General features: G+C 40.8%; 1 protein-coding gene across 3 annotated transcripts in view; it reads right to left on the bottom strand.

The window, feature by feature from the left end:
* Positions 1-24729, bottom strand: part of PDZRN3 (PDZ domain containing ring finger 3) — a 247371-nt gene that overhangs the window by 62259 nt on the left and 160383 nt on the right. Inside the window, exon 1 of one of the 3 annotated variants that reach the window (XM_063426760.1) lies at positions 7852-8053. The exons of the other annotated variants lie outside the window; for them this stretch is intronic. Coding sequence (XP_063282830.1) covers positions 7852-7920 — 69 coding nt within the window. The 5' untranslated portion in view covers positions 7921-8053. Of the gene's footprint in view, positions 1-7851; positions 8054-24729 lie in introns of those variants that run through there. 3 annotated transcript variants of the gene reach the window in all.

The following is a 24729-nucleotide window of genomic DNA, read 5'->3' as shown; positions in this document are numbered from 1 at the left end:
CCACCCCGCTTTGTATATAAGTGTACGATATTATAACATTATTTAGGTTATACATCAGGATACATGCAGTACAGGCAGAGGTCAAGGAGTGAGTAGGATAGAAGGATTTGGAAGTCAAACAATCCTTATCTGCTGTCAGCATCTGGATTTCATGGTGACAACTGGGCGAGTCTCTACTTCGAGTAACATAAAGGGAAAAAAACAGCTGGCAGATAATAGAAAATCAGATAATATATCATGGTTTATGCATGTGGGGATAATGTGTAGACACACAGAGTTTACTGGCACCAGCAGGATATACAACGTTCCAGCTGCTCTGAATCTTGCATCTCTTTACCTGTACACCCAAGACAAACTTCTCAAAATTCACATGGGCTAAAAGCAGGGGTCCTCAAACTCCGGCCCACCAGATGTTGCTGAACTACAACTCCCATGATTCTTTGAATTACATAGATAGCCGGAGAATCATGAGAGTTGTAGTTCAGCAACATCTGGGGGGCCGGAGTTTGAGGACCCCTTGGCTAAAGAGAGACTTAGTAGGACACACATTAACATGGCTTAAGGTGAGGAGAAGGTTGGAACCAAAACTAGAAAAAAAAGTGTGTAAGATAAAGAGACATGCTTGTAATAAGACATCATCATCATCCGTGTTAGTGAATGTGTATGCTGTGCCACAGAATTCACATCATGCGCAGCCAGCCAATATACATAATTAACATAGAGTCTGAAATTTATATTCACTAAGTTACACCTTTACAGGGGCAAAGAAGGAAGTTATCCAATATTATATATTAAACATATTATTAGTATATTCTATTGATCTATCAAGATCACTGGTTCTACATTTATTTTTAATTTTTATGTATGACTTGCTCCAGTACAGAGTATTAGCAATATAAACAAAATTACATGGCAGAAAATCAGACCAGCATTATACAGTATAAAAAGTAGTATGGTGAGAGCAGGTATTAATACACCAAATAAAAGATAAATAGAATATATAAAACAGGCAATATTACCATCAATCTTGAATGTCCTAAAAATATAAAATAAAGGACATAGTATAGCCTGTATAAAATAGTAACAATTAAAATAACTTTGAAATTGTCCACTCACGTGGTGCTGAGCCTTAAGCAGCGGCTCAGACTTCAAGCGCCTTTATAATGATATCGTGGAGACCGCAATGCTGGTTAAAATGATCTCTGTCAAAATCCCCTTGTACAAATTTGGTAAGAGCCAAGTCGGGAAATGCAGGAACAAATTTTATTTAACAAAGCATATAATGGGATCTCCCAAGTGTTTGCACTGAGTGCAAATATATTCTATTTATCTTTTATATTTATTTATCTTTTATTTGGTGTATTAATACCTGCTCTCACCATACTACTTTTTATATTGTTTTATACACTTTTAGTGTGATTGGAGTGATTCACATTTTGGTGATTTGAGCACTGTGTATCAATTTTTCCCTTTTTACTGTGTTTTACTAGTACAGCATTATACAGTGCATTGCAGTGGTATATAAAAAAAAAAAAAAAAAAAAGACATCCAGAACAAGTGTTTTTATGTTTAAAGGGACCCACTACAGCTTAATGTGGATATTCTGGTGTATGTAACCTGTCCCTGTAGCCTTAGCACTTCTGGCAAATTATACCTATAGTGGCAGTCACTCAAACAGCCATTGGAGGTGCTTCCTGGGTCAGTGCCGCACAGTGTACAGAACGGTCGTTCACCGTCTCGACGCACTGCATGGAGGCACTAACCTGTCCCCATAGAGATTCACTGATACAATGCATCTCTATGAGGAGCTGCTGATTGGCAGATCACAGCATGTTGCCGCATAGGTGTCAGGATCGGGACAGGGATCCAACACGCAAAGTACAAACAGGTACAGGGTACGTATACCGGACCTTAGAATGGCCGGACTAACGTACGGAGAGTATAGAGAATGGTCAGAGACAAGCCGAGGTCGAGGGAACGAGAGGACAGGTAAGCGAGGAACAAGCCGGGTCAAGGATAACAGAGGTAAACAGAGTAAGACAAACGAGCCGGGTCGGAACCAAAAGGATAACTGAAAAACACCAGAGCACTGTGTGACTAGACAGGCTAGAACCACGACAGGGCAATGAGCAACAGGGCGAAGTATGTTTAAATACCCTGGCTAGAGGGGATAGACACGCCTCCGACGAGTCCTGATTAGTCTCCAATGGATTGAGTGACAGGTCGTTCCGGATTGGCGTCATGACGTCGGTCTCCGGGCGCCATGCTACATAAGGAAGTGACTCCCTCGCGGCCGGCGTTTATGTGACCGGGTCGACCGCGAGGAACAGGAGAAACCTGGCGTCCGGACGGATAAACGTTTAAGTCTCTACCTCTCTCGGAGGCAGAGACTTCAGGTACCCTGACAATAGGTGCAATAGTCTCCCAATGCTTTTTTTTTTTTATGGGAAAACATTGGATTGGATGAGATCATAAATTGAGTAGATTGATGACCTCAGCCCCAGAGGTGAGACCAATCAGAGTTAGACGCTGTCTGGTTTAGTAAATAACCTCCGTTGGTTACCTTTCACATTGGTGAATTCTGAGCTTATTTAAAAGAAATATAAATAAATATGGGTCCAGCAAGCATTCAGTAGATCTGTCAATATTTTTCTCTCCTTGACAGAAGTTTAAAACTTGCATCTTTTTTTCACCCACGAAAAAGTTAAAGGGTAATTTCAAGCACCATGACTACTTCATTGATTTAAAGTGATCATAGTGTCTGAAGTCTGCATGTGTAGTGTTTCGCACCTTGGCTGCCAGAGGTGTAACTGCACTTCTAGTAGCGTCATTACCCAACCTGTCAATTCTGTGCAAACTTTGTGTCTGACGCCAGCACCCACAGCATGTGTGCCCCCTCTACTCTTCCCTCAGTCTGTCCTCCCTGCCCTCCCTCCCCTTCTGGCAAGGGAGAGGGACGTCAAGCAAGGAAGGTCGGGCTACATTGAGAATTTGGACTCAACAATGTTTTAGCACTTTTTTTTTTTTTTAAGTTTATATTGAGGAGGAGGACTCTCTCAGATAGGATTTTATGAAAACTGTTTTTTTGGCTGGAGTATCCATTTGCCAGCATGAAAACGGAAAGTCTTATAGGAGTCTAGTGAGAGTGTTAGGGGCAGAGGGGTTAATTCCACACACTGAAATATATTAAAGTGAACTTTCATGTGAAAATAAACTCACCTCTCGAACAAAATTACACCGTGCTACACAGATTATCAATCACCAAATTAGCTATACATATATCACTGTGGGTAATAAAAAAAAAAAAAAAGCATCCAGTGATTCCTAAATAAATAATGCGGAATAGTACGATTACCATGCTACTGTTTGGGATCCATACCAGACACCATAGATTTGGCATACTGTGAGATATCTCACTAGCGCCAGTGTAGGGGTGCATTGCTTATGAGTACCCCACCTTTCAGGGTGGTTGGTTTTTATACCAGTCTTAATGCTCAATACAATAAATACTACATATAAAGGGTTATTCTGGCTATGCTTTATTCTAGATGAATAGTATTTTTTTTTGCTTGATACATATTGCAGTGTGAAGGAACTTGTATGAGTCTAAACAGTTGAGATGCTCACTGTTTTCAATGTTGCATAAACTGTTAAATTGTATTCAGGCACTGACGCCTGTTAAGTTTGTTCTGCCTGATGCACTTCTGAGTCTGTGACCGTCTTCAGAGCCAGGCTGCATGAAAAGTTGGCAATGCTAAGGGCTCACCATTACGACAGACATGGTTTGATCTTAACACTAGGATTCACAGGGACAATGAGGACACCAAGCCTAATGCAGAAGGCACTACTGTGAGCTGGTCTCTCAGGTGGGAAATAGGCCAAAATGCCTCACTACCCTCCTCTAAGCAAAATCCTGGCACGAACACTCCACTGTCATACACAGAATGGAGTATTCAGCAGGATCTCAATAAAGCAAAGCTTTCGTAGACCGTAGATTCGCTGAATTACCTCTCAGGAGCCAGCAAAAAAAAAATGGAGATGCACATGTATGTCAAATCTACTTAAATGAGGAATGACCATAAATAAAAATTACTTTTCAGAAGTTGCAATGAATGTGAACATTTGTTTAAAGGGACAGGCTAGTAGATTGCAGTGGTTATGATGCCTGCAGGTTTGCGAGTGCTGGGTCCATACTGTTCTAACGATTTGACCATAATGCGTGGTCGCAAAAGCACCTGCCACTTACATGTTGGCAATATCAGTATCAGCAATATTTGGATGGCAGTGAGGCTGAGCACATCAGTCCTGTTAATAACATCTACAATACATTTTCACAATTTGTTATGGAAACTGAGTTTTAATGCCAGTTTGGGGTTTATTAAAGGGACACTCCAGGCACCCAGACAAAAATAAACTCCAAGGGACACTCCAGGCACCCAGACCACTTCTGTCCATTGGAGTGGTCTGGGTGCCAACTCCCACCACCCTTAACCCTGCAAGTGTAATTATTATTAAGTGTTTATAAACTGCAATAATTACCTTGCAGGATTAAGTCCTCCTCTAGTGGCTGTCTATCAGACAGCCACTAGAGGGACTTTCGTGTTCTTAGAAAACGAAAAGTGTTTTAAACGACACTGGACTTCCTCAAGCTATGCATGAGGACTTCCAGCGTCGCCGGAATCCCTATAGGAAAGCATTGAATAATGCTTTCCTGTGGGGAGGTTTAATGCGCATGTGCATTAGGTCTCCCCCGCCGACGTCAGCAGGAGCGTGGGCGGAGCCTGAACCAGCGCCGAGGGACATAGACGCTGGATTACGGTAAGTCACTAGAGGGGTTTTAACCCCTTCAGCAACATGGGATGGGGGGTGGGAGGGTGAGGGGCACTGCAGGGTCCTCCGGTGCCAGGAAAACGGATATGTTTTACTGGCGCTGGAGAGTCCCTTTAAAGAACACTATAATGTTGGGAATACAAATCTGTATACCAAATATTTTAGTGTCCTTTGCCTGCTCACTCCTTCCCCCGGCAAATAAAGGGTCAACAACCCCATTTTCACTTACCAAATTCCAACACTAATATCCCTCGGCATTGTGTCGATCTCCTTCTCAATCGACATCACGGCGATTTGGGAACCTAATGTGCATGTGCAGCAATAGCTCCATGCGCCCTTCCCCTTAGGAAAGCATTGACTCAATGAGGTTCTTCAAGACGCTAAACATCCTCATGCAAAGTGTGAGACTAAGTGTGAGTGATTAAGTTACACTCCATGAAACTGCAGGATACAACTGTAGTGGCTGGTATACAGCAACTAAAGGCAGACTAATCATGCAATGTAAAACAGTGCAGTTTTAGAGAAACTGCAATGTTTGTAGCAATAAGGGGGACAGGGTCACTGCACCCAGACTTCAACGAGTTGAAGTGGTCTGAGTGTCTTTAGTGCAGCTTTTAACACTGCAATGCAATGTAAAACATTACATTGCAACACTAAGACTGTCTCTAGAGGCACTTCCTGGAGTTTTATGTAGTTTGACCCTTTACGCTGGTGGGGCTTAGGAACAAGTTAGTGTAAGGAATACATCTTTGTATTCCCAACACTAAAATGTTCCTTTAAGGTACATGGAGACGGCCTATTGTATCCATTTAACTAAGCAGTAAATAGTGACTAAACTTAACTTTGGGCATTTTTCTCAAATCATGGCTCAAATTTTGCAATTCTGTTTTCAGTTACCTTCATAAGTGAATAAACCCCTTAGATATGTCTGGAATCAGGAAGTCAACATTGTTTCTCTTTCAGCCACTGCCCTCTAATGGCAAGATTAAAAATTACACTCATGAGCAACACTGGTAGGAAGAATTCTCATTCTGAAATAAGAACCTTCCTGGTCATTTAAATGGGTTTTAAACTGGTGCAATTTTCAATTCTGCTAATAGTGAATGTTCAGAAAATCTTACAGCTAGGATATTTATATAAAGGGAGTGTGTGTCTTAGCATTAAGAATTTCCAGCATTGTTCAATCCAATATTATATTAACACAAATATTTAAAGAGAAATGCACTCTGTTTGCGCCATTTGACAGTGAAAGTGTTAAATACTAAAAATGGCAGCCTAGTGGCAATCTGTCATGCTAAAAAATATAAGCAAACATCTGTGGGGCTTTGACTTGATTTTGCTTTCTAAGCATTGATTACCCGTATGCAGCCTTATAGTTGTTGCCGTTGTACCAGTGTTGAACACGTGCACAATTCTACCTTAAACCTAATGTTGAACACATATGCAGAATTCTACCTTAAACGTGTGCACAGGTTTTAGGATGCCTACGAGGTCACTCACATCTGTTAGTTACATTTCAAAGACAAATACATCTGTCTGATAGAACAGGATTGTCAAAGATCAGTAGTCCAAGAAATTTGCAATAACCTATTAGAATGCATGTGTAGCATCTACTGTGCCTTTAAAGCATCCCGCATTGGAGAGATAGAGGTTGCTGTTGGTTAATCACACAATACTTTGTTTGCCAAGGGCAAAAAGTAGTAGGGATCTTTATCTGAAATTAGATTTATTAAGAAACCATTTACTTTTTCTTTGAGGGTAGAGATTCTCTGCAATAACGGGACCATTTACAATAGACTGAATTGTGGGACAGGAAGACTTAATGTGGAAAAATTAAGATCAGAACAGCTGGATACATTCTCTAATTAAGATAGGTTTTCCAATGTAGCTACCATGGCCCAACTTTTACAATGAGGTTATCAATTCACTTTTTAGTAAATTAATAACTTGGGGGGAGGGGGGGGGGAGGGAAAACCACAAAAAAAAAAACATAATAAATAATGAACTGGCACCCTCCATTGGTTTTATGCCCGTTAGCTAATGGGAGTTGTAGTCTATTAGTCTGTATCATCAGGTAAGACCAAGGCGGATTTACCAAGATAGCAATCCAAAGAATGACAGCCAAGTCAAAACATAACCATGATATAACATACACATAAGTTGTGAATAATTTGACAATCCTGAACATGTCAGTTTTGTCCTGCAAGTCTTTATCTAACAGAAACTGCCAACGAATTCTTTGAACATTCAACAACCCTTAAAAAAAAGTGATCGTCCTACATTATAATGGATGTATAACACCAAAATTACGCTTTCTTTTTAAAATGGTCAATGCCTGCACCCTCCTTGGGGGCTTATTCACTAAACTGTGTTCATGGTGAGTTGACTACCAAGTTACAAAATAAAAACCAACATGGCCAAAAGTTGGAGGAAAAAAAATCTCCATATTGCTTGAATTAAAAAATATGTTGACCAACATCTTTGAAAATAAAGAACTGACACCCTGCAATTCACCATTTAGTGAATAAACACGTTTTAGTGCTTTACCCAGCGCATCAATAAACACAGCCATCTAACCAATCAATGCTAGCTTTCCAAATACAAAACCTAACCACAAGTAATTTCTGCCAAAACAACAGTTACCCTATTAGAAAGAAGATAAAAAATACTGTAATAACCAGGTGTTTCAATAATGCATTGTAAGATGCTTGGGTCCTTAAACCATCTTGAGGTTTGAGATGCATAGAATAGCCTTCTGGCAGATAAGGTTGCAACTCCAACAATAAAAAAAGTTCAAGAACGTTTGGGACAGACGATGCTATCTTACGCAGCAAAGCAACTAATATATATTGCCTGTGGGTTTTTTTTAAATTTTATTTTAAGACAGCTAATGATCAAACGAAACGTGCCAAATGGCTTCCTTCTAATGTCAAAATCTATATTTTAGAATACTTATTGCTTGAATTTTTAAGCACAGTTGGACATGAATCCCATCTGAAATTGTTAATGTAATGATGTTACCTGGCAAACTTCATACAATAATCTGTATTCCTCATCTGGTCTCCGCAGGCTGCATAAACTGCATCCCATTTTTAACAAATCTCTTCCTGGTGAAGCAGAGGCACCGCTTTGACATAAAGGTTCAGTTATCCTGTACAGCAGCAGAGTCCGGGGACCAGTCACATTGGCCTTGCTCAGTTGGCTGACAGAATGCAACTGTGCCTCCTCTGTGTGTCTGCTTCTTCCCTCTGTACACAGCCCTCCCTCTGCTGCAAGACTCCGGCTGCTGTGCGATGGTCCAGTGTACACACTAACTACAGACTCTCATGCATATTAATAAGATCTCATGGACCATTCAGATTAGACAGTGATATAGAGGATATAATTGCTGACTATGACAGAAAACATCCCTCTTATTAACAAGTCAGTTGTTCTCAAACAAAAAACGTAATAAAACAAAAAACCGAAGTCAGTATCCCAATTGTTTTTATTTTTTGTTTTTAAAGGATTTTCCTGAGACTGCATGTAATCTCAGCTAGAAGAGATTATACAGTATGTAACTCAATGAGGATCAGACGAGGTTTAATTTATAAAAGAATCCAGTTGCTCAGAGACATGGACAGTGCCAGGCATAATCAACCACAGGCAGCACAGACTAACTCCCATTACGCTCAGCCAGTTTGAATTAATTCAGTGCGGGAGTCTATTTGACCTCTACACTAAAGTAATTCAAAAGTGCTTGGTGTTAGCGGTAAGCAATCTATGGCACACACCAGGCCAACATTGAAGTGGATAAACTCTGGGTTTAAAACAATTCACGTTAATCATATTTATTTAAGAGAACACGGCAGATCACTTATCTGAATAGGAGTGCACCCAAGATGGATGGATGGTGTCACTAAACCGTGGATTGCAGAGAAATTAAAACTGAATTGCAAAATGTACGCCCAAATAATTTACTTTAGTTCTTTCTCCACCCCCCCCCCCCCACCCCCCAAAGTATTACATCAAGATATTTAAGCCTAGTTTTTGCAACTAGATTTTCATTTTAACACAATTCCCTATTTAGCAAATTAACCCTAAAGAAATAGACAAGAGAAAACACAAACAAATAAATGGACGATACCAATGTTGTATGTTTGATACATTGTCAATTTGCTTTTTTAGATTTGCATCTATATTCTTTTTATTTTTATTCATGTGGATGACATTGCTGTCCTAATGTGTTTTACACCCCACCACCTATTGTTCCCGTAAGTTTATTTGTAATTGTCCTATTTATAGTTAAATCCCCTCTCATAATATTGTAAAGCGCTACGGAATCTGTTGGCGCTATATAAATGGCAATAATAATAATAATAATAATAATAATAATTTGACAAATTCGATCTTTTTAGAGAGACAGATTAAAACCAAAATAGATTGATGGATCTATGACGGATAGACAGACCCAAAGGCAGGAACCATAGAGAAAAAATGATGGTACAGGAAAATATAGACAGGCAGGTTGGATACAGAGTGATAAATAGAACAATAAATGGCGCAATAAACGGACAGATAGGGCACAGCGTAACGATACAAATATATCTGGTTGTACATTTTCACTGTAGGACAATTTACTTGTTCTTGCATATGACACATAGAACCAAATGCTTAGAATACAGTATTCTTAGTCTTGATTGTTACGAACCACTAAAGCAAGCAAGAAAATAAGAAGTAGATGGAGTAATAGCCAGAAAGACAGGACACAAAGATAAGATCAGATAAAGAGAGCCATATAGACAGACAGACAAATGTAGACAAGGCCATAAATAGATGGATTTGTGGAGCTAAAGACAGACAGGACTCAGAGACAAATATAGAATACAGACAGACATAAAGACAAATAGGACACAGAGGGATAGACAGACATATGGATGACAGATGTATTAATAAACAAATAAATGGAACACAGAGCAATAAACAGCTACACATGTAAATAAAATGATACATAGAGTGATAAATAGGAAGGATAGATATGCCATAGACAAAATATGAAGCAACAATGCAACTCTGGAGTCGAGTAAAACAAAAGAAAGCTTCTACAGAGTTGGACTTCGTTAATTATATAAGACCCCCATACACATGCCATTGCTATTTCTAGGAGAAAACCAGATTAATCTATGAAATTGGTAATTCCCCGGCTGTCTAGATTTACTCAATTCGATTCCCTTTTCCTTTACAACAAGACAATGCTGGGTCATACACATGGCCAGTTGGTTAGGTGTGATCATACATACAAGTTGACAAATACACAATTATGGTAATTCCAAATGTTTGGCCACAAGCAATATGGGACTCATTTTAGATTTTCATAGTAAGATGTTTTGCCTGTCCTACGTACAAGATAAAGACCCAAAGGGGTACTTCAAATTATAGATTGTGTTCTTCTTAAGAATATCAAAGGAAAGCATTGGAAAGTAAGGTATTATAACATTTGGATTTTGGAGGACAATGGAATACAATTTGTTATAGCCATCAAAACTTTCAGAAGGGTGGAATGCCTGAAGCAAAAGATAAAAATGAATAAAAACTCAATTAGTTCAAGTAGCCTGTTTTTCTTTCACGCAGAGGAATTAAAGGACGATGGGTATGTGCAACACTGACTGAGAAGGGAGAGATGAACAGGTTTCACTGAACATATTTTTGAGAACATAAAAATGGGGTAAGACCGTAACAGAGCCTCGGGACACAGGAGTATCTACGGATACAATAATGTTTCTCTAAAAATACTGCCAGGTTCAAAGGCATATTTGTTTTGGAGACAAACACGGAAAGTCATTCTCCCTCGGAATCCCTTAATTAAACCCACTTTTCCCCGAGTATATCTCTGTGGTGTGCTTGCTTGTCCTCTACAGATTTTGGCAGGTACAGTCATCTTCACATGTAGCTAATGAGATCACAGTAGATGGTTAATTAGGAGTTGCAGAGTACTAGGATCGGATCAGTGCGAGCGATAGAAGATACAGTAGGTTTATGTGCACTGACTCCTTGTGTACGATAATGATCTGAAACTCTCATCACAAACCAAGCAACTTTTCTTCCTAAATGGCTCCAATAAATATTAGAGGAGCAGATGGAGGTGCCAAACAGCTTCCACACACTTCGTGGCTTTCGACTCATCATGGCAGAGGTTTTTCTTACTAATTGGCTGTTTCTTGAAATGCTGTACAACAGGGCATGACAAAAACACCACAGGAATGTAAAATGGTAGCCATAAAATTGTCGTTTGTCACCCGTAGTGTGCACGGAGACACAGATTGTCTACTCATTTTGTTATAAGTGTTTATAAGTGATTTTATTCTGAAATACTGGTTTGCACTGCTTTAGGCCAAGACTCCTTTCATTCTCAGCTGCGGTAGCGGTACTCTTAATGGGTTAAGATGTAAATGATCTTTAATTGCTCAGAAGTAAATGTTTTCAACTGTACAGAGAACAGATCATAAGAGGGGAAATAGGAGGTATTATGGAAGCACCACAGGGGGAAAAATAGCAATGAACATTCTAATCGTTGGTGACCGATTATATTAAATATGTTTTGCAGTAATCTTAAAGGGACACTATAGTCACCAGAAAAACTACAGCTTATTGAATTTGTTCTGGTGAGTAGAATCATTACCTTCAGGCTTTGTGCTGTAAACACTGTCTTTTCAGAGAAAATGCAGGTTTTACATTACAGCCTAGTGATAACTTCACTGGCCACTCATCAGATGGCTGTTAGAGATCCTTCCTGGGTCATGGCTGCCTAAAATGCATCCAAACATTCAGTGTCTCCTCCCTCTGCATGCAGACACTGAACTTTCCTCATAGAGATTCATTGATTCAATTCATCTCTATGAGGAGATGCTGATTGGCCAGGGCTGTGTTTGAATCATGCTGGCTCTGCCCCTGATCTGCCTCTTTGTCAGCCTCAGCCAATCCTATGGGGAAGCACTGTGATTGGATAGAGCCACCACGTCTAATGATGTCAGCAGACTGCTTGTTTTTTTTTTAGGCAAACAGCATGCAGATCTACAGCTTCAGGCTTGAATACAGTAGATTTTGCTATATTTATGGAGGCATGAGGGGCCCAGGGGGGCTAGCTGGTGGTGTTAACACTATAGGGTCAGATATACATGTTTGTGTTCCTGACCCTATAGTGATCCTTTAAACTATTATTTAGCACAATCTAAAAACTACCAGATGAATTGACCAATTCATCAGCGCTTTCAAATCATAGTAAGTGTTCTTAAGGCTTTAAAGGTGGATAGATTATGAGGGATCAAACATCAATATTTAAATTACTCTAATCCTGCAACATTTTATACATGAGCATATATACACAGTTTTCTGGATTATTTTTATAAATTTGCCTTAATTTGAAATTCTTCTCTGAAACCCTGTAGAAAATCCTGTAAATTCATCTAGACTAGGTTATGCCAATAGGTGACTTTCCCGTTAATGTTGAACCACAAATACAAGGAAGCCCAGCAAGGCTACAGATGGCCAAAGGTTGTTGGGTGAATCATGGGAGCTGTAGTCTAGATATTTCCCTCTGGTTTTTCTTTCCACAAACTCTTGCGCAATAGTCCAATCCACCCAGCATCCTAATTATCTTGTTTTAATTACCTTTCCAATTCTGTCCCCTGCCACTTCAATCTACTGATCCTGCTCATTACTATTAATTTGTTTATAATGAGCCAACTTATTCTGTAGGGCTGTACAATCAGTGAACAGAACATACGACTATATGTTCACGATACAAGTTTAGACCTATTAGAATGTACTGAGGTGCACTATTACAATTGCACTCCAGGTTAGTAGCCACAATCCATTCTATTAGCCATATGGATCCGCCTGATACATGGATTTATCCTAAAAGAAAGAAAGCACAGAACAGACTGGGGGCAAAATTTTACCCCCACCTCCTATACTGGAATGGTCATACGAATGGTCATGGGTGGAAGGTACAACTGCCCGGACACAGCTTTTAAGCAACAAGTAACTTACGTCACAATTAAATCAGCAGGTTGGGAATGTCCAAAGGCTGCTAGAGAATGTTTGGAAATTAAGTCCTAGTACAGCTGTGTGCCAAAGTTGGTCAATCCTACTACACACCAAAAAAAATATCCACAGAACATTAGCACAGAGCAACTCCTAAAAACAGCACTGTGCTATTTTATGACCTGTAAGTACACAAATGACTAATAGACTCACAGAAGAAGATCTTGTAATTTAATAGCTGGAAATATTATTGGTTAAGATCCTTCTAATTCCACCTGCAATTATAGGGGGGACTGTCGCACATCATACATGGACTGAAATGCAAGGGTAGGCAAACTTCAGCACTCCAGATGTTGCAGACTACAATATGGAATTAGTCCAAAACCTCTGTAGTGCCAAAGGTTGCCAATCCCTGGACTAGAGGTATGCACAAAAAGGGACATGTCATACCAGTCAACTTGGCATAAATATACCAAATGAGCTGTAGCGATGGCTGCAAATAGCTTCTCAGGCATAAGGTGGCTGTAGCATCGGATTAATCTGCCTGCCGGCTTTCCAAAATATTTCAGAATGCAAGGCTCAAGCAGCATAGGGCAAGGATACCGCTGATTGCGTAAGAGCAGTCAGCTGATGCTTAAGCGAATGGGTAGCTACTGATTCATAAAAAAAAAAAAAAAGCCTGAAATATTGCCACCATAACAACTTTATTTTTATGAAGTTGTTATGGTGCCCGGAGTATTCCTTTAAAAGCTCTACATTCATTTTATTTGCACAATTACCACATTACCAACATGTTCAACCAACATGTTGAGTACATAATTAATTTATTTCTCAAGAAAGAACAAATATAAAAGCATATCTTTTGCTCAATCGAGACATGGAAGTGTATAATTATCAAGGCATAAATCAAAGGAGCCATTATACATTTCTATGGAGACTGCTGAAGTGCTTAAAAAGTATCAATAAGTGAAAAATTCATTTCTTAAAACAGAACCGCGCAAAAACCATAGCACCTAAATATAATTTACTGCTGGCTCCATATTTGTCATTTGACTTCTATTTCAGGAGACAGACTGACCTATTGTAAGACCCAATTTCGTAGCCAAGGAAAAGAATATCCATAGAGTTCTGTAATCATTTTAAACTTGCATCTTGCAAAATTTCAGGTCTTGTGGTAAATTTACATCGCCCCATTTGCAGCTTCACAACATGTAGATTTAAAACGGTGTCTATTATAGTTAAGAATTGCAAATAAAGTCAACCCAAACACAATCAGGTTCTGGGAACTGCATGGGACTCTGCACTGGTAAATGTCGAGCTGGCGCTGTACGAAGGAGGACTTGAAATCAGATTTCATTAAGAACACATTGATAATAGAGTCACTTTAAGCAAGATGTACATTCACCGCTAAGGCCTAATGAGAGAACTTGACATGGCTTCAATACACTGATGGATTTAAAGGAGCTTTCACTTGTGTTCAAGTGAACTTTTAACCCGCTTCTCCTCTTAGGGAAAAAACGCCAGCCAGGAATTTTCAGCCCAATCTAATATCATTATTTTTGCCCGTATACTTTCAATCTTTGTAAGCTTTCACTAGAAGACAGTATATAGTGTTAAATGAGTCATTTAGTGGCAAAAGAATGGATGTTTGTTGAGCGGTTAAAACCTTTCACTATTGTTCAGCTTAATGCAACACTAATGCAATTACTAACTGCATTTGGGCACATGTGAAAGCACAGCAGCTGATTCTACCCAATGAATCTTCCTTTAGTGAGTTACATGGAGAGAGCACAACGGATGAAGAGGTAAGAGTGACAGAGAGCAAGGGAAAGGATAAAAAGAGAAAGATCATTAGACAGAACAAGAATAAAGTATGCAGGAGAATGGAGGTTTGATCTAAAGATAGAGGGGAATGGAGGGATTGGGGGGGGGGGGGGGGGCGCAAGAGCCTTTGGGCTTTTATTCACTAGACTGGGAATTGTGAGGAAAAGATTTTATGCCAAAATAGGCCATATTAGAACATTTTCCCAACTCAGTGTTTTCCGTTTGGCTACTATGGCTTACAAAATTTGCTACCCTCTTCTAAATTCTCCGCCATTTCTAACCCTGAACAATATAGCACTCAGACAATGCAGTGGTCCCTGTGAGAAGCAGACGTGGGTAAATCAGTAAGAAACTGTGGTTAGGATAATGGAGATGCAGTAATGAGAAACTATTCAGGTCACAACAGGAATAAGAAGACTAGATCACTACCAATGCAAGAAGCATGCTGTGGTTATGGTGCTACCTGCAGAGTACTGTTAACTGATAAGGTCACCACACAGCTCGCTATAATGCAGTTTGTATTGGGTTAAAAAAACAACAACAAAACATGGGGGGAGGGGGAACGGGGGGGGAATATTCAGTTAAAAAGGCTTAAAACCAACTAGACAATCTTTGGCCAAATTGGACAATTTAGTAATAAATACCCTTTAAGCTGCCAGCACAACGCAAATCCCTGTTTAGCCAATATACCCCTGTATGTAAAAACCACACACAGGTGTAATACGGCTAATCCTGCGGCAGCTGACAACAAAGGACAAGGAAGATCACAGCGGGAGTAAATTTATTTACTTTGGAGAAATTAAAATCGGAGCTTAGGTCTGGTAGAAAAAAAAAGTCAGCTGTCACTCATCCCTACGGGGAGCCAATGGCATATGCTTGCCATTTCCAGGATGGATTTTATATTGAGCCGCAAAAGAAAAGGCACATATTAAATATGCTTTCAATATACTAACAGCAAATTAAACACTACTCACACTATTAAATCTAATAAAGTGGCTCTCTTTTTTTGTTTTTTTATTGTCCCCCGCAAAGCTATTTGTCTTTCTATTCCCCCTGTGTTTTTTGGCACAGGTTCCCTTTAACAAGCTCTTTGTTTTTTTGAACTGGATCTTCGTCCCATCAGCACCATGTTCAGAAGCCGGGCTGTGATGTACTGTCACTGCCTTCTTCTGCCTTTCCCTTTTTTCTGATCTTGCAAATTATTGTATGAAAACTATGCAAACACTCACGGCGCATGTCCAAGAAGCATAAAGCAAATAATTGTACGAATGAGGTTGGGGGGAGGAAAAAGGGCAGATTGCGAGATTCTAGATGAGGGACAAAATGGGCAGGTAACTTCTGGGAAAGTGAGAACTGACAAAGTGTAGTTTACCTTAAAGAAGCACTATAGAGTCAGGAACACAAACATGTTTTACTGACCCTATAGTGTTAAAACCACCATCTAGCCCCCCCAACCCCTCTTGCTTCCCTAAATATAGTGAAATCTTACTTGTATTCAAGTCTGCAGCTCCTGGCTGCAGTTTTCCTGTGAACTGCCTATGTCTGCTGACATCATCAAAAGTGGTGGTCCGAGCCAATCACAGTGCTTCCCCATAGGATTGGCTGAGACTGTCAAGGAGGCAGAGCCAGCACAAGTAGCACACAGCCCTGGCCAATCAGCATACCCTCAGAGATGAATTGAATCAATGCAACTATATGAGGAAAATTCAGTATCTGCATGCAAAGGGTGGAGACACTGAATGGCAGTGCTGCTCACTGTGCATGACTGTCTCAGGAAGCACCTCTAGCAGCCATCTAAGGAATGGCCAGTGGAGTTATCACTAGGCTGTAATGTAAACACTGCATTTTCTCTGAAAAGACAGTGTTTACAGCAAAAAGCCTGAACGGAATGATTCTACTCACCAGAACAAATGCAATAAGCTGTAGTTGTTCTGGTGACTATAGTGTCCCTTTTTAACTCCACCCTTGGTCAAGATTTGTCACGCTTAGGAAAAATAAATAAGACAAAGTCTATTCTATTTTACAAGAAAAAGATCAGACATGAAGAGAATAAGAACAGATTCAGAGCGAGGAGGAGAAGAGGTAACAATTGGAGAAAGGTAAGTTTGGAGTGACAACACTGATATAAATATAATACATAGTATACAAAAACAAGCAAACAATTATATTAACAACCAATATAAAGAAGCAAAGAATGCTTTTTTACTTCATTTTATTAGTATCTTTCTCAATGGATAAAGTTCTGAAAGAGGTCAGACAGCAGATGGGATGGAATCTCTGAAATCTAAAATTTGGTGATATTGCCCTCGATGTCCAAATACATTTGTGACCTCTGGTTTATAAGACTTTTTAATTTTGTCTATTCAGCTATTAATATAACCGTTTCCAAACATCATTGTTGCATGACTTATACAATTTTCTCTCCTTTCCATCTGTGATTTAGAATATATCTACATACACCGCTTCAGGCATTGGTGGGTCCACTGGTTATTGTTACAACAGCAATGAAGTGTACATGCTCTTTAACAACGATGCATAAATCAAAAGTATATAATATTCAATCACATACACAATTTGTGGGCGTGGCACTGAAAAGTGCTTATTAGTGTTTATTGACAAAAGGAAGTTCATTCGTTGAATTGGTGACATCAGGGGTTTCACAAACCATGCCTGGAACTCGGCTTCCCTCGCCAGTTGGTAAACTGTAATTCGTTTTAGTGATTGGTAAAATAAATAAATGAATTCATTTCTAGCCTGTAAGGCATCTTTTAACCCCTTAAGGACACAGGTCATGATTCCCTTTTATTCCAGAAGTTTGGTCCTTAAGGGGTTAAACAAGGCATGGCTTAATTTCAAGAATAAATACTTCTAGTTAAATAATTTCAGAAGCATATTATTTTTGTATAAGCAATGTTTTACTTTGCAGTGCTGGCGAAGATAGGGTCATTAACGAAGAGCTGTATTTTTGCCCAGTCCAATGTTTCTCAGAGAAGAGTACTGGAGATATGGGTTAATGAACAGCAATTTCCTCACTCAACCAATCCTATAAAGTGGCATTAGATGTGTTTGTCATTGTTATGCTGTGTGTGATGACACCAAACGTGGAGACCTTTGGCCATTGAAGGAGGAAGTGCGATCAAGTGGCTGTTTGTCTGAAAGCCACAAGAGGAGGTGGGTTTTAGTCAAAATGCAAACATTGCCATTTCTCAGAAACAGCAATGTTTTACATTGCAAGAAAAAAAAAAAAAAAGAGAACCGCATCAATGTAACAGAATTACTACAGAAATATGTATTTGTCCTCCGGGAGGCATAACCACCTAGCAAAGCTAGTGGGTATGCGGCAGCCTCCCGGAGTCAAATGCCAGAGCTGAAAAGGCTCGCGCTGTGCATCTGCACAGCAACAGCCTTTCAGCCAATCAGGTAATCAGGAGAGCCGTGCTGAGCGCGGGATTCCTGATTACCTCAGATTTTTAAAATGGCATCATTGATGGAGGACTCTATTTCTGTGTCTGCCACAGATTTAGTGGATGCCTCTCTAAAGGCAGCCCCATCAATGTTAGAAAGCTCCATAAAAGAGCTTTCCTTGCCAGGGAACTTTCCTCTTCATCATCTGAGGAGGATTTGGTCCCAGTTTTAAATAAAAAACATAAAGGAAGACAGCTGGTCTCTTCCGCCAGTTCCTCGTCTGAGGAAAACTTCTCCGCTTCTCCTTCCCCTCATACTCGTTTGAGTAAAAGAAAATTTAAGGGGACAGGACCCCAAAAAAGGAATAGTGTGTTTCCCTCGTTTGAGCACCAGAAACACCTTCCAGAGGAAAAGTGCAAATCTCGTTGGAGGTTAGATAGTCCCTCTCCTTCCTCTTCTAGAGCGTTCGCTCACTCTTCCTCCCAAAGCCGTCCCAGTTCCAGATACGGCTCTCCAGAAATAGACTGGGAATCCGAGGAAGTGGTTCGTTCAGCGGCTTCCACTGAGAGAGGGAAGCTAAGCAACGTTCAGATGGCCAGAGTAAGTCTCCTAGGAAAGACTCTCCCATCAAAATTATTTCACTCCAGATGGGCTATGGAGCACGACTCTGAGGTTAGAGATTTTGCTAAACTAGCCTTCAGATCCCCCTTGGTTAAGGAAGATGACCTTCTCCTCAGGAACCACATCGGTATCCCGGACATTCAGGCTTTAATGGCCCCAGAGGTAGACCCTGCGCTGTTATCCATCACAGGGAGCAGCGTATCCTCTGATCCCACAGACCAGACTTTTCGCAATATACAGTTTAAAATTGCTGATGCTGTGGGCCCACTATTACTGATGCTGGATAAGGCAGAAAAGGAAGGCAATGTCCAGAAACCTTCCACTTCATCTCTGTTAGCATCTAAGATGGCCCTTTTAAAAGCGTCTGGCAGGGCAGTGCTAATTATCGGCCAAGCCTTTAATTATATATCGAACATCCGCAGATCACGCTACTCCATGCAGCTGGTCTGTCCGACCTAGCCCCCAAATCGCATGAGTTCCCAAATTTGGAGGATTCTCACCTATTCGGTCCCTCGTTCATTCAGGAGGTTAAAGGCCGTTACAAGGCAAGGAGATCCTTTTCAGAGCTCAAGAAGACTGTCCCTGGCTACAAAAAGCCCTTTCGGACAGAGGGTCGCCCCTATAGGGCTGCAGGAGCGTCCCGAGAAGCCTCTCACCAGGCCCAGTACCGCCACTACAGTGGAAGACATAAGCTCCCAGGCGGTGGCAGAGGAGCGCATTCCAGAGGCGGTTCAGCTTCCAAAAGAAAACCCATGCATTCAAGTAAGTGTGCCTCCTCATATGCCACTAAATTGGAAGGATATTTCCTCAGACAAATGGGTCCTAAAGATTTTTCAAAGGGGTTAACAACTCCCCCTTTTAAGGTTCCCAGTCCAGAAGTTTGCACCCCTCAGAGAGGTGAACCCAGTGCTAGATGCCTCCCTTTCCTTAGCTTTAAGTCAAGGGAAAATAGAGTTGGCAGACACGTCTATTACAGGATGGGTCAGCCCATTGTTCCCAATACCAAAGTCAGACGGTTCCTGGAGACCGGTCCTAAACGTGAGGCCTCTGAACGCTTTCATCAAAAGGAAAAGGTTCAGGATGGAGGGTTTATCAGATCTTCCAGGCTTAGTACAGAAAGCCTTTTTCTGCATAAAGTTAGACCTAAAAGATGCCTTCCATTCAGTCCCCATAGCCAAGAAACACAGGCGTTTTCTCAGGTTTCAGTGGAAAGGGAAAGTGTGGCAGTGGACCGTTTTGGTGTTTGGCCTATCCAACGCACCATACACATTCTCCAGAATTATGAAATCAGTGATAGCTCATGTCAGACTAAAAGGTTTCATGTGTCTATACTATCTAGACGACATCCTGCTCATGCATCCAGATGGGGAAGCCCTTGCTTCTCAAAGGGATTACCTTGCTTCCCTTTTACAAGACCTAGGATTTGTAGTAAACCTACAGAAATCAGTCCTAATTCCCACTCAAAGCATCCTCTTTCTGGGTTTCATACTGAACACCAGGACTATGTCTCTTGGAATCCCTCAAGACAAATGGGACAAACTACTGGTACATCTCAACTCATCTCTCAGGCACCAGAGTTGGTCCTTGAGAGACCTAGCAAAGATTATCGGGAAATGAATAGCTTTAACACCAGCATACAACAATTCCCCCTTACTTTGCAGAAGAAGTCAGCTGTTTTTAGGGAACCGACTAAGACAGGGTGGCCATTGGGAATCAAAATTTGTTCTCCCCAAGAAGGTCAGAGAAGAACTGAAGTCCATTCTGGAGTTAGAAATTCCACTTCCTCGTCCACTGTTAGAGCAGCCTGCGACAGTCACTCTGATGTCAGATGCCTCAAGTCACGGTTGGGGTGCGTTTACATCCCAGAACGCCATAAGGGGAATCTGGTCAGACCAAGAGAGTCACCTCCATATAAACATTTTGGAGTTACGAGCTATAAAATTAGCTCTCAAGGGCCTAGTTCCTCTAAACCAGTCACCGGTTGGTAAAAGTCCATTCGGACAACAGGACAGCGGTGGCTTATATAAACCACAGAGGGGGTACAAGAGCAAGGGGTCTTTGCTTAGAGGCTCTAGATCTTTGGTCCTGGGCCTTAGCAAACAACGTTCAGGTCTTCGCAGAATATGTTCCGGGAGAGGCGAACGAGCTTGCAGACTCTCTCTCTCGCCAAAGTCTGTCCCTGGCAACGATTCAATTAAAGATTGCTCTTTTCCAACGGATAGAAAGCAATTTTGGCCAGAGACAGGTAGATCTGTTTGCATCCCAAACATCTGCTCAAACCCCCAGGTTCGTCTCCCGAACCTGGACAAAGGGAGCTTGGAAAATGGACGCAATGTCTTTCCAATGGACGGATGTTCCAGACCCTTATGCTTTCCCCCCTCCATCTTTACTGATGAAAGTGCTGGAGAAGATCTGCAGGGACAGGGTGCAGAGCTTAGTTCTCGTTTATCCAGTATGGACCTCCAGACCCTGGTATCCCTTGATCCATCAGTTAGTCAAGGGAACCAAGATCCCATTAGGCATGACAGTGGACTGCTTTCAGGGAACCAGCGATCTTCTGCTCAAGCTCCCGCAGCTAATGTGGATCGCAGCCCTGGTAGGCTGTTAACACATCCCCTTTTATCGGATCAGGTCTTGGATATTATTAACTCATCTTTAAGACGTAGAACTAGGGTAAGATATAGAAAGATGATCGAGGAATTCAAAGAATGGGAGGTTTCTTTTCTGTCTAACACACAAGGATCTGATACCATTCCTTTGGCGTTAGAATTTCTTACCCCTAAGTTCCATTCTGGTTTATCTGTCAGTTCAATCAAGACCTACGGATCTGCCTTAAACTTCCTGATCCCCAACCTTACTCAGGATGCCCTGTATTTGAGATTACTAAAAGGGTTAGCCGTCTGCCGCCCATATACCCCACGCTACACATCTACTTGGGATGTAGATGTCTTATTAAATTTCCTTAAGTCTTTGGATAATGCTAAAATTGATTTAAGATGGACTGCTATTAAGTTGGCTTCTCTGCTGTCCTTGGCCCTGGCAGCTAGAGGAGCAGAGTTAACTCAAATCCATATTTCAGAACCTTGGTTGTCCAGGACCCTGGGAGGTTTCCATATTATACTAAAAGGCAGACAAAAAACATCCCATTTTTCTCCTGGTCCGGTAGAACTGGACTTGGTCCAAGATTCTTCTGATCCAGGCTTATGTTTAGTCAGTTTGTTACAATTGTACCTTCAACTTTCTGCTGTATTTAGAAATGATATCAGTCAATTATTCATTACATCAAGAAATCCCTTTCGTCCAGCCAAGGTTAATACAATGAGAGGCTGGATACTTTCCGCCATGTCTACGGCTGGAATTGATGTTTCAGTGTTCAAAAGCCATTCAATTAGGGGAGCCTCGGCTACTAAAGCAGCAGGAAAGGGCCTTCCTCTCCCTACTATCTTAAAAGCTGCAAGATGGTTGTCCAGTAAAACCTTTGTTATATTTTACTGGAGGCCATCAGAAGTTGAACGCCTTCAGTTTCTTAGGACCACCACCAGGTGTGTGCTATTCTACCCACTAGCTTTGCTAGGTGGTTATGCCTCCCGGAGGACAAATCAGAGTTTGCAGGAATCTATGATCTGCAAACTTTCTTTGTCTTAGGGATGAGCATAACCACCTAGCAATAGCGCCCGTCCCACCCTCCTCCAAGTTAAGAGTTTTGCCTGCTGGTGGTAGTTTGCTTTCTAAAACATAAGGTTATCTGGTGCTTATTCAACATTTGATAACCGTTCTCTGTTTTGTTTTTTACAGACTATAGCCGTACTCCAAGACCGGACCAACAAACCAAAGATCCACCTAAATAGGAGAAGTGGATGCAAGTAGTCTCGTCGGTTCAATATTCGCATGGACTCCCTGCATAAAGAATATGTTTGCTGAGACTTGTTTCAACATTTCTCTTCTCTTTTATTGAACCTATTTCGTTGCAATTTGTTGAATGTTTCCACTATTCTTTTGTTACTCTCCTTTGGCATACATTGTTGCCTTGTTTTTCAGTTCAGCTGTTTTATACAAAGTTTCAAGTCTATCTTGTATGTCTTCATGATTTATTAAATATTTTCTTGTTCCCCTGTACTATTGGCATCTTGAACTGTTTTATTTGTGTTTAGACGTTTAATATATTCCCGTACACTGTCGGAAATATTTATCCTTAGTACTTCGTGGGATGTGCTAACCATCCGCAGTTTCCCAATTTTAAAAATCTGAGGTAATCAGGAATCCCGCGCTCAGCACGGCTCTCCTGATTACCTGATTGGCTGAAAGGCTGTTGCTGTGCAGATGCACAGTGCAAGCCTTTTCAGCTCTGGCATTTGACTCCGGGAGGCTGCCGCATACCCACTAGCTTTGCTAGGTGGTTATGCTCATCCCTAAGACAAAGAAAGTTTGCAGATCATAGATTCCTGCAAACTCTGATACTGCAAGCACCATAACCACTGCAGTGCATCTTCCCCAATTGCAACAGTTTGATTTCTTACTTGGGTCCACCAGACACGGCCCCTGCCTGGTCTACATCTCAGTGAGAGCCTGAATCTCCCAGATCAGCTGGTCACTCTCAGCCAATGATCTAAGCCCTGCATTGCAGGGCTTAGCTCAGAGAAGAAATTTAATGGGAGACAGATTTAACCCCTTAAGGACCGAACTTCTGGAATAAAAGGGAATCATGACATGTCACACATGTCATGTGTCCTTAAGGGGTTAAATTAAATCACCCGTGAGCTCATGAGCTATTATTACATAATCAACCTTAAATTTTGTATCCAAATCACCCCATGATTGGTGGATACAGTGATTTACTGCAGATAGGCAATCCTTTCTACTCCAAATACTATAACTCATAAGGCTCTGACGTGATGGGAGATGTAGTCTGTAATACCTGGTATGGCAGTAGTTTTGTTCCTCTGATCAATTGTAACATACACTACACGTTTTAAAATAGGGGCCCAAATCCACTATATATTTAAAATAAACTAAAAAATTTTTTTTCAAAAATAACGTTTAACAGTCAGCCGCTTTCTCATATTCTTGGATCTGTATGTTTTGTACAGTTTATTTTTACTGTGCCATTACCTTCCGCTCCGTGGCAAAAACAGCCGCAGCTAACTAGCAAATTTTAATGTTCTGCTGAAATCTTGCAAAGATATCTTTTGTTATTTTTTTTTTTATTTCTTACTCTTCCTCAAGTCAGGGCATGTCATTGATGGGATCTAATTAATGTTTAATATATGCACCTTTTTCTGTAGCACAACTAACGAGTAAAACTGAATGTAATGATGTAATCTAACTTGTCAAAAAACAAGAAGAGATTCGATGCTCGTGACAGACGGTAGGACAGTGTCATGGGACCTGGGGTGCGATGTCATCCTCTAATTAACTAAGTGTTCCTTTAAACTGTCAAAGTCAGCTAGGAGCCTCATCCCCATGTCCTATTAATATTCATTTTCTTCAGCTGGAAGGTCTGATATCAATCCCAGAGGTTCAAGACGAACAAGTGTCCCCCTACACGCCACTTCTGGCCCAGTAGCTTCATTACCCATTGATCAGGACATGGCAAATGGACAATTTGGACTCAGATAAACCACAGTTATGCTCAATACTCCCAGGGAGTGCATTGATTTTCACATTATTAAGGAAGATGTCCCGCTGAAAGGATAATTATTTACTTTCCTGTTGCAACAGATGCAGATTTTATCCATGTATAAAAATGCCTTAGTTGGAATAAAATCAGACATTTATAACAAAGCAAAACATAGCATTTGAATATTTCCAGCAAAGGAAGATTTTACAGTGAAGGGCCACTAGATTAGGAAAGCCAGCAAAGAGTTGCCAAAGTCTCAATATACAAAGAAAGAAGACACGGTCTGAACATTTAAGAGTAGTTTGACTGAACATGGAATGGAGACGATGCATGATCTAAGCATGGGGTTGTGGTATAATTATTGTTGACACATGTGGTGGTTGGACCATCTCGGAAGACCTTTTGTGGGA

The sequence above is a fragment of the Pelobates fuscus genome, chromosome 7, assembly GCF_036172605.1.
Source record: "Pelobates fuscus isolate aPelFus1 chromosome 7, aPelFus1.pri, whole genome shotgun sequence".
NCBI lineage: Eukaryota > Metazoa > Chordata > Amphibia > Anura > Pelobatidae > Pelobates > Pelobates fuscus.
The sequence above is the reverse complement of the archived record's forward strand: the minus strand, read 5'-3'. Positions and strand labels throughout refer to the sequence as shown.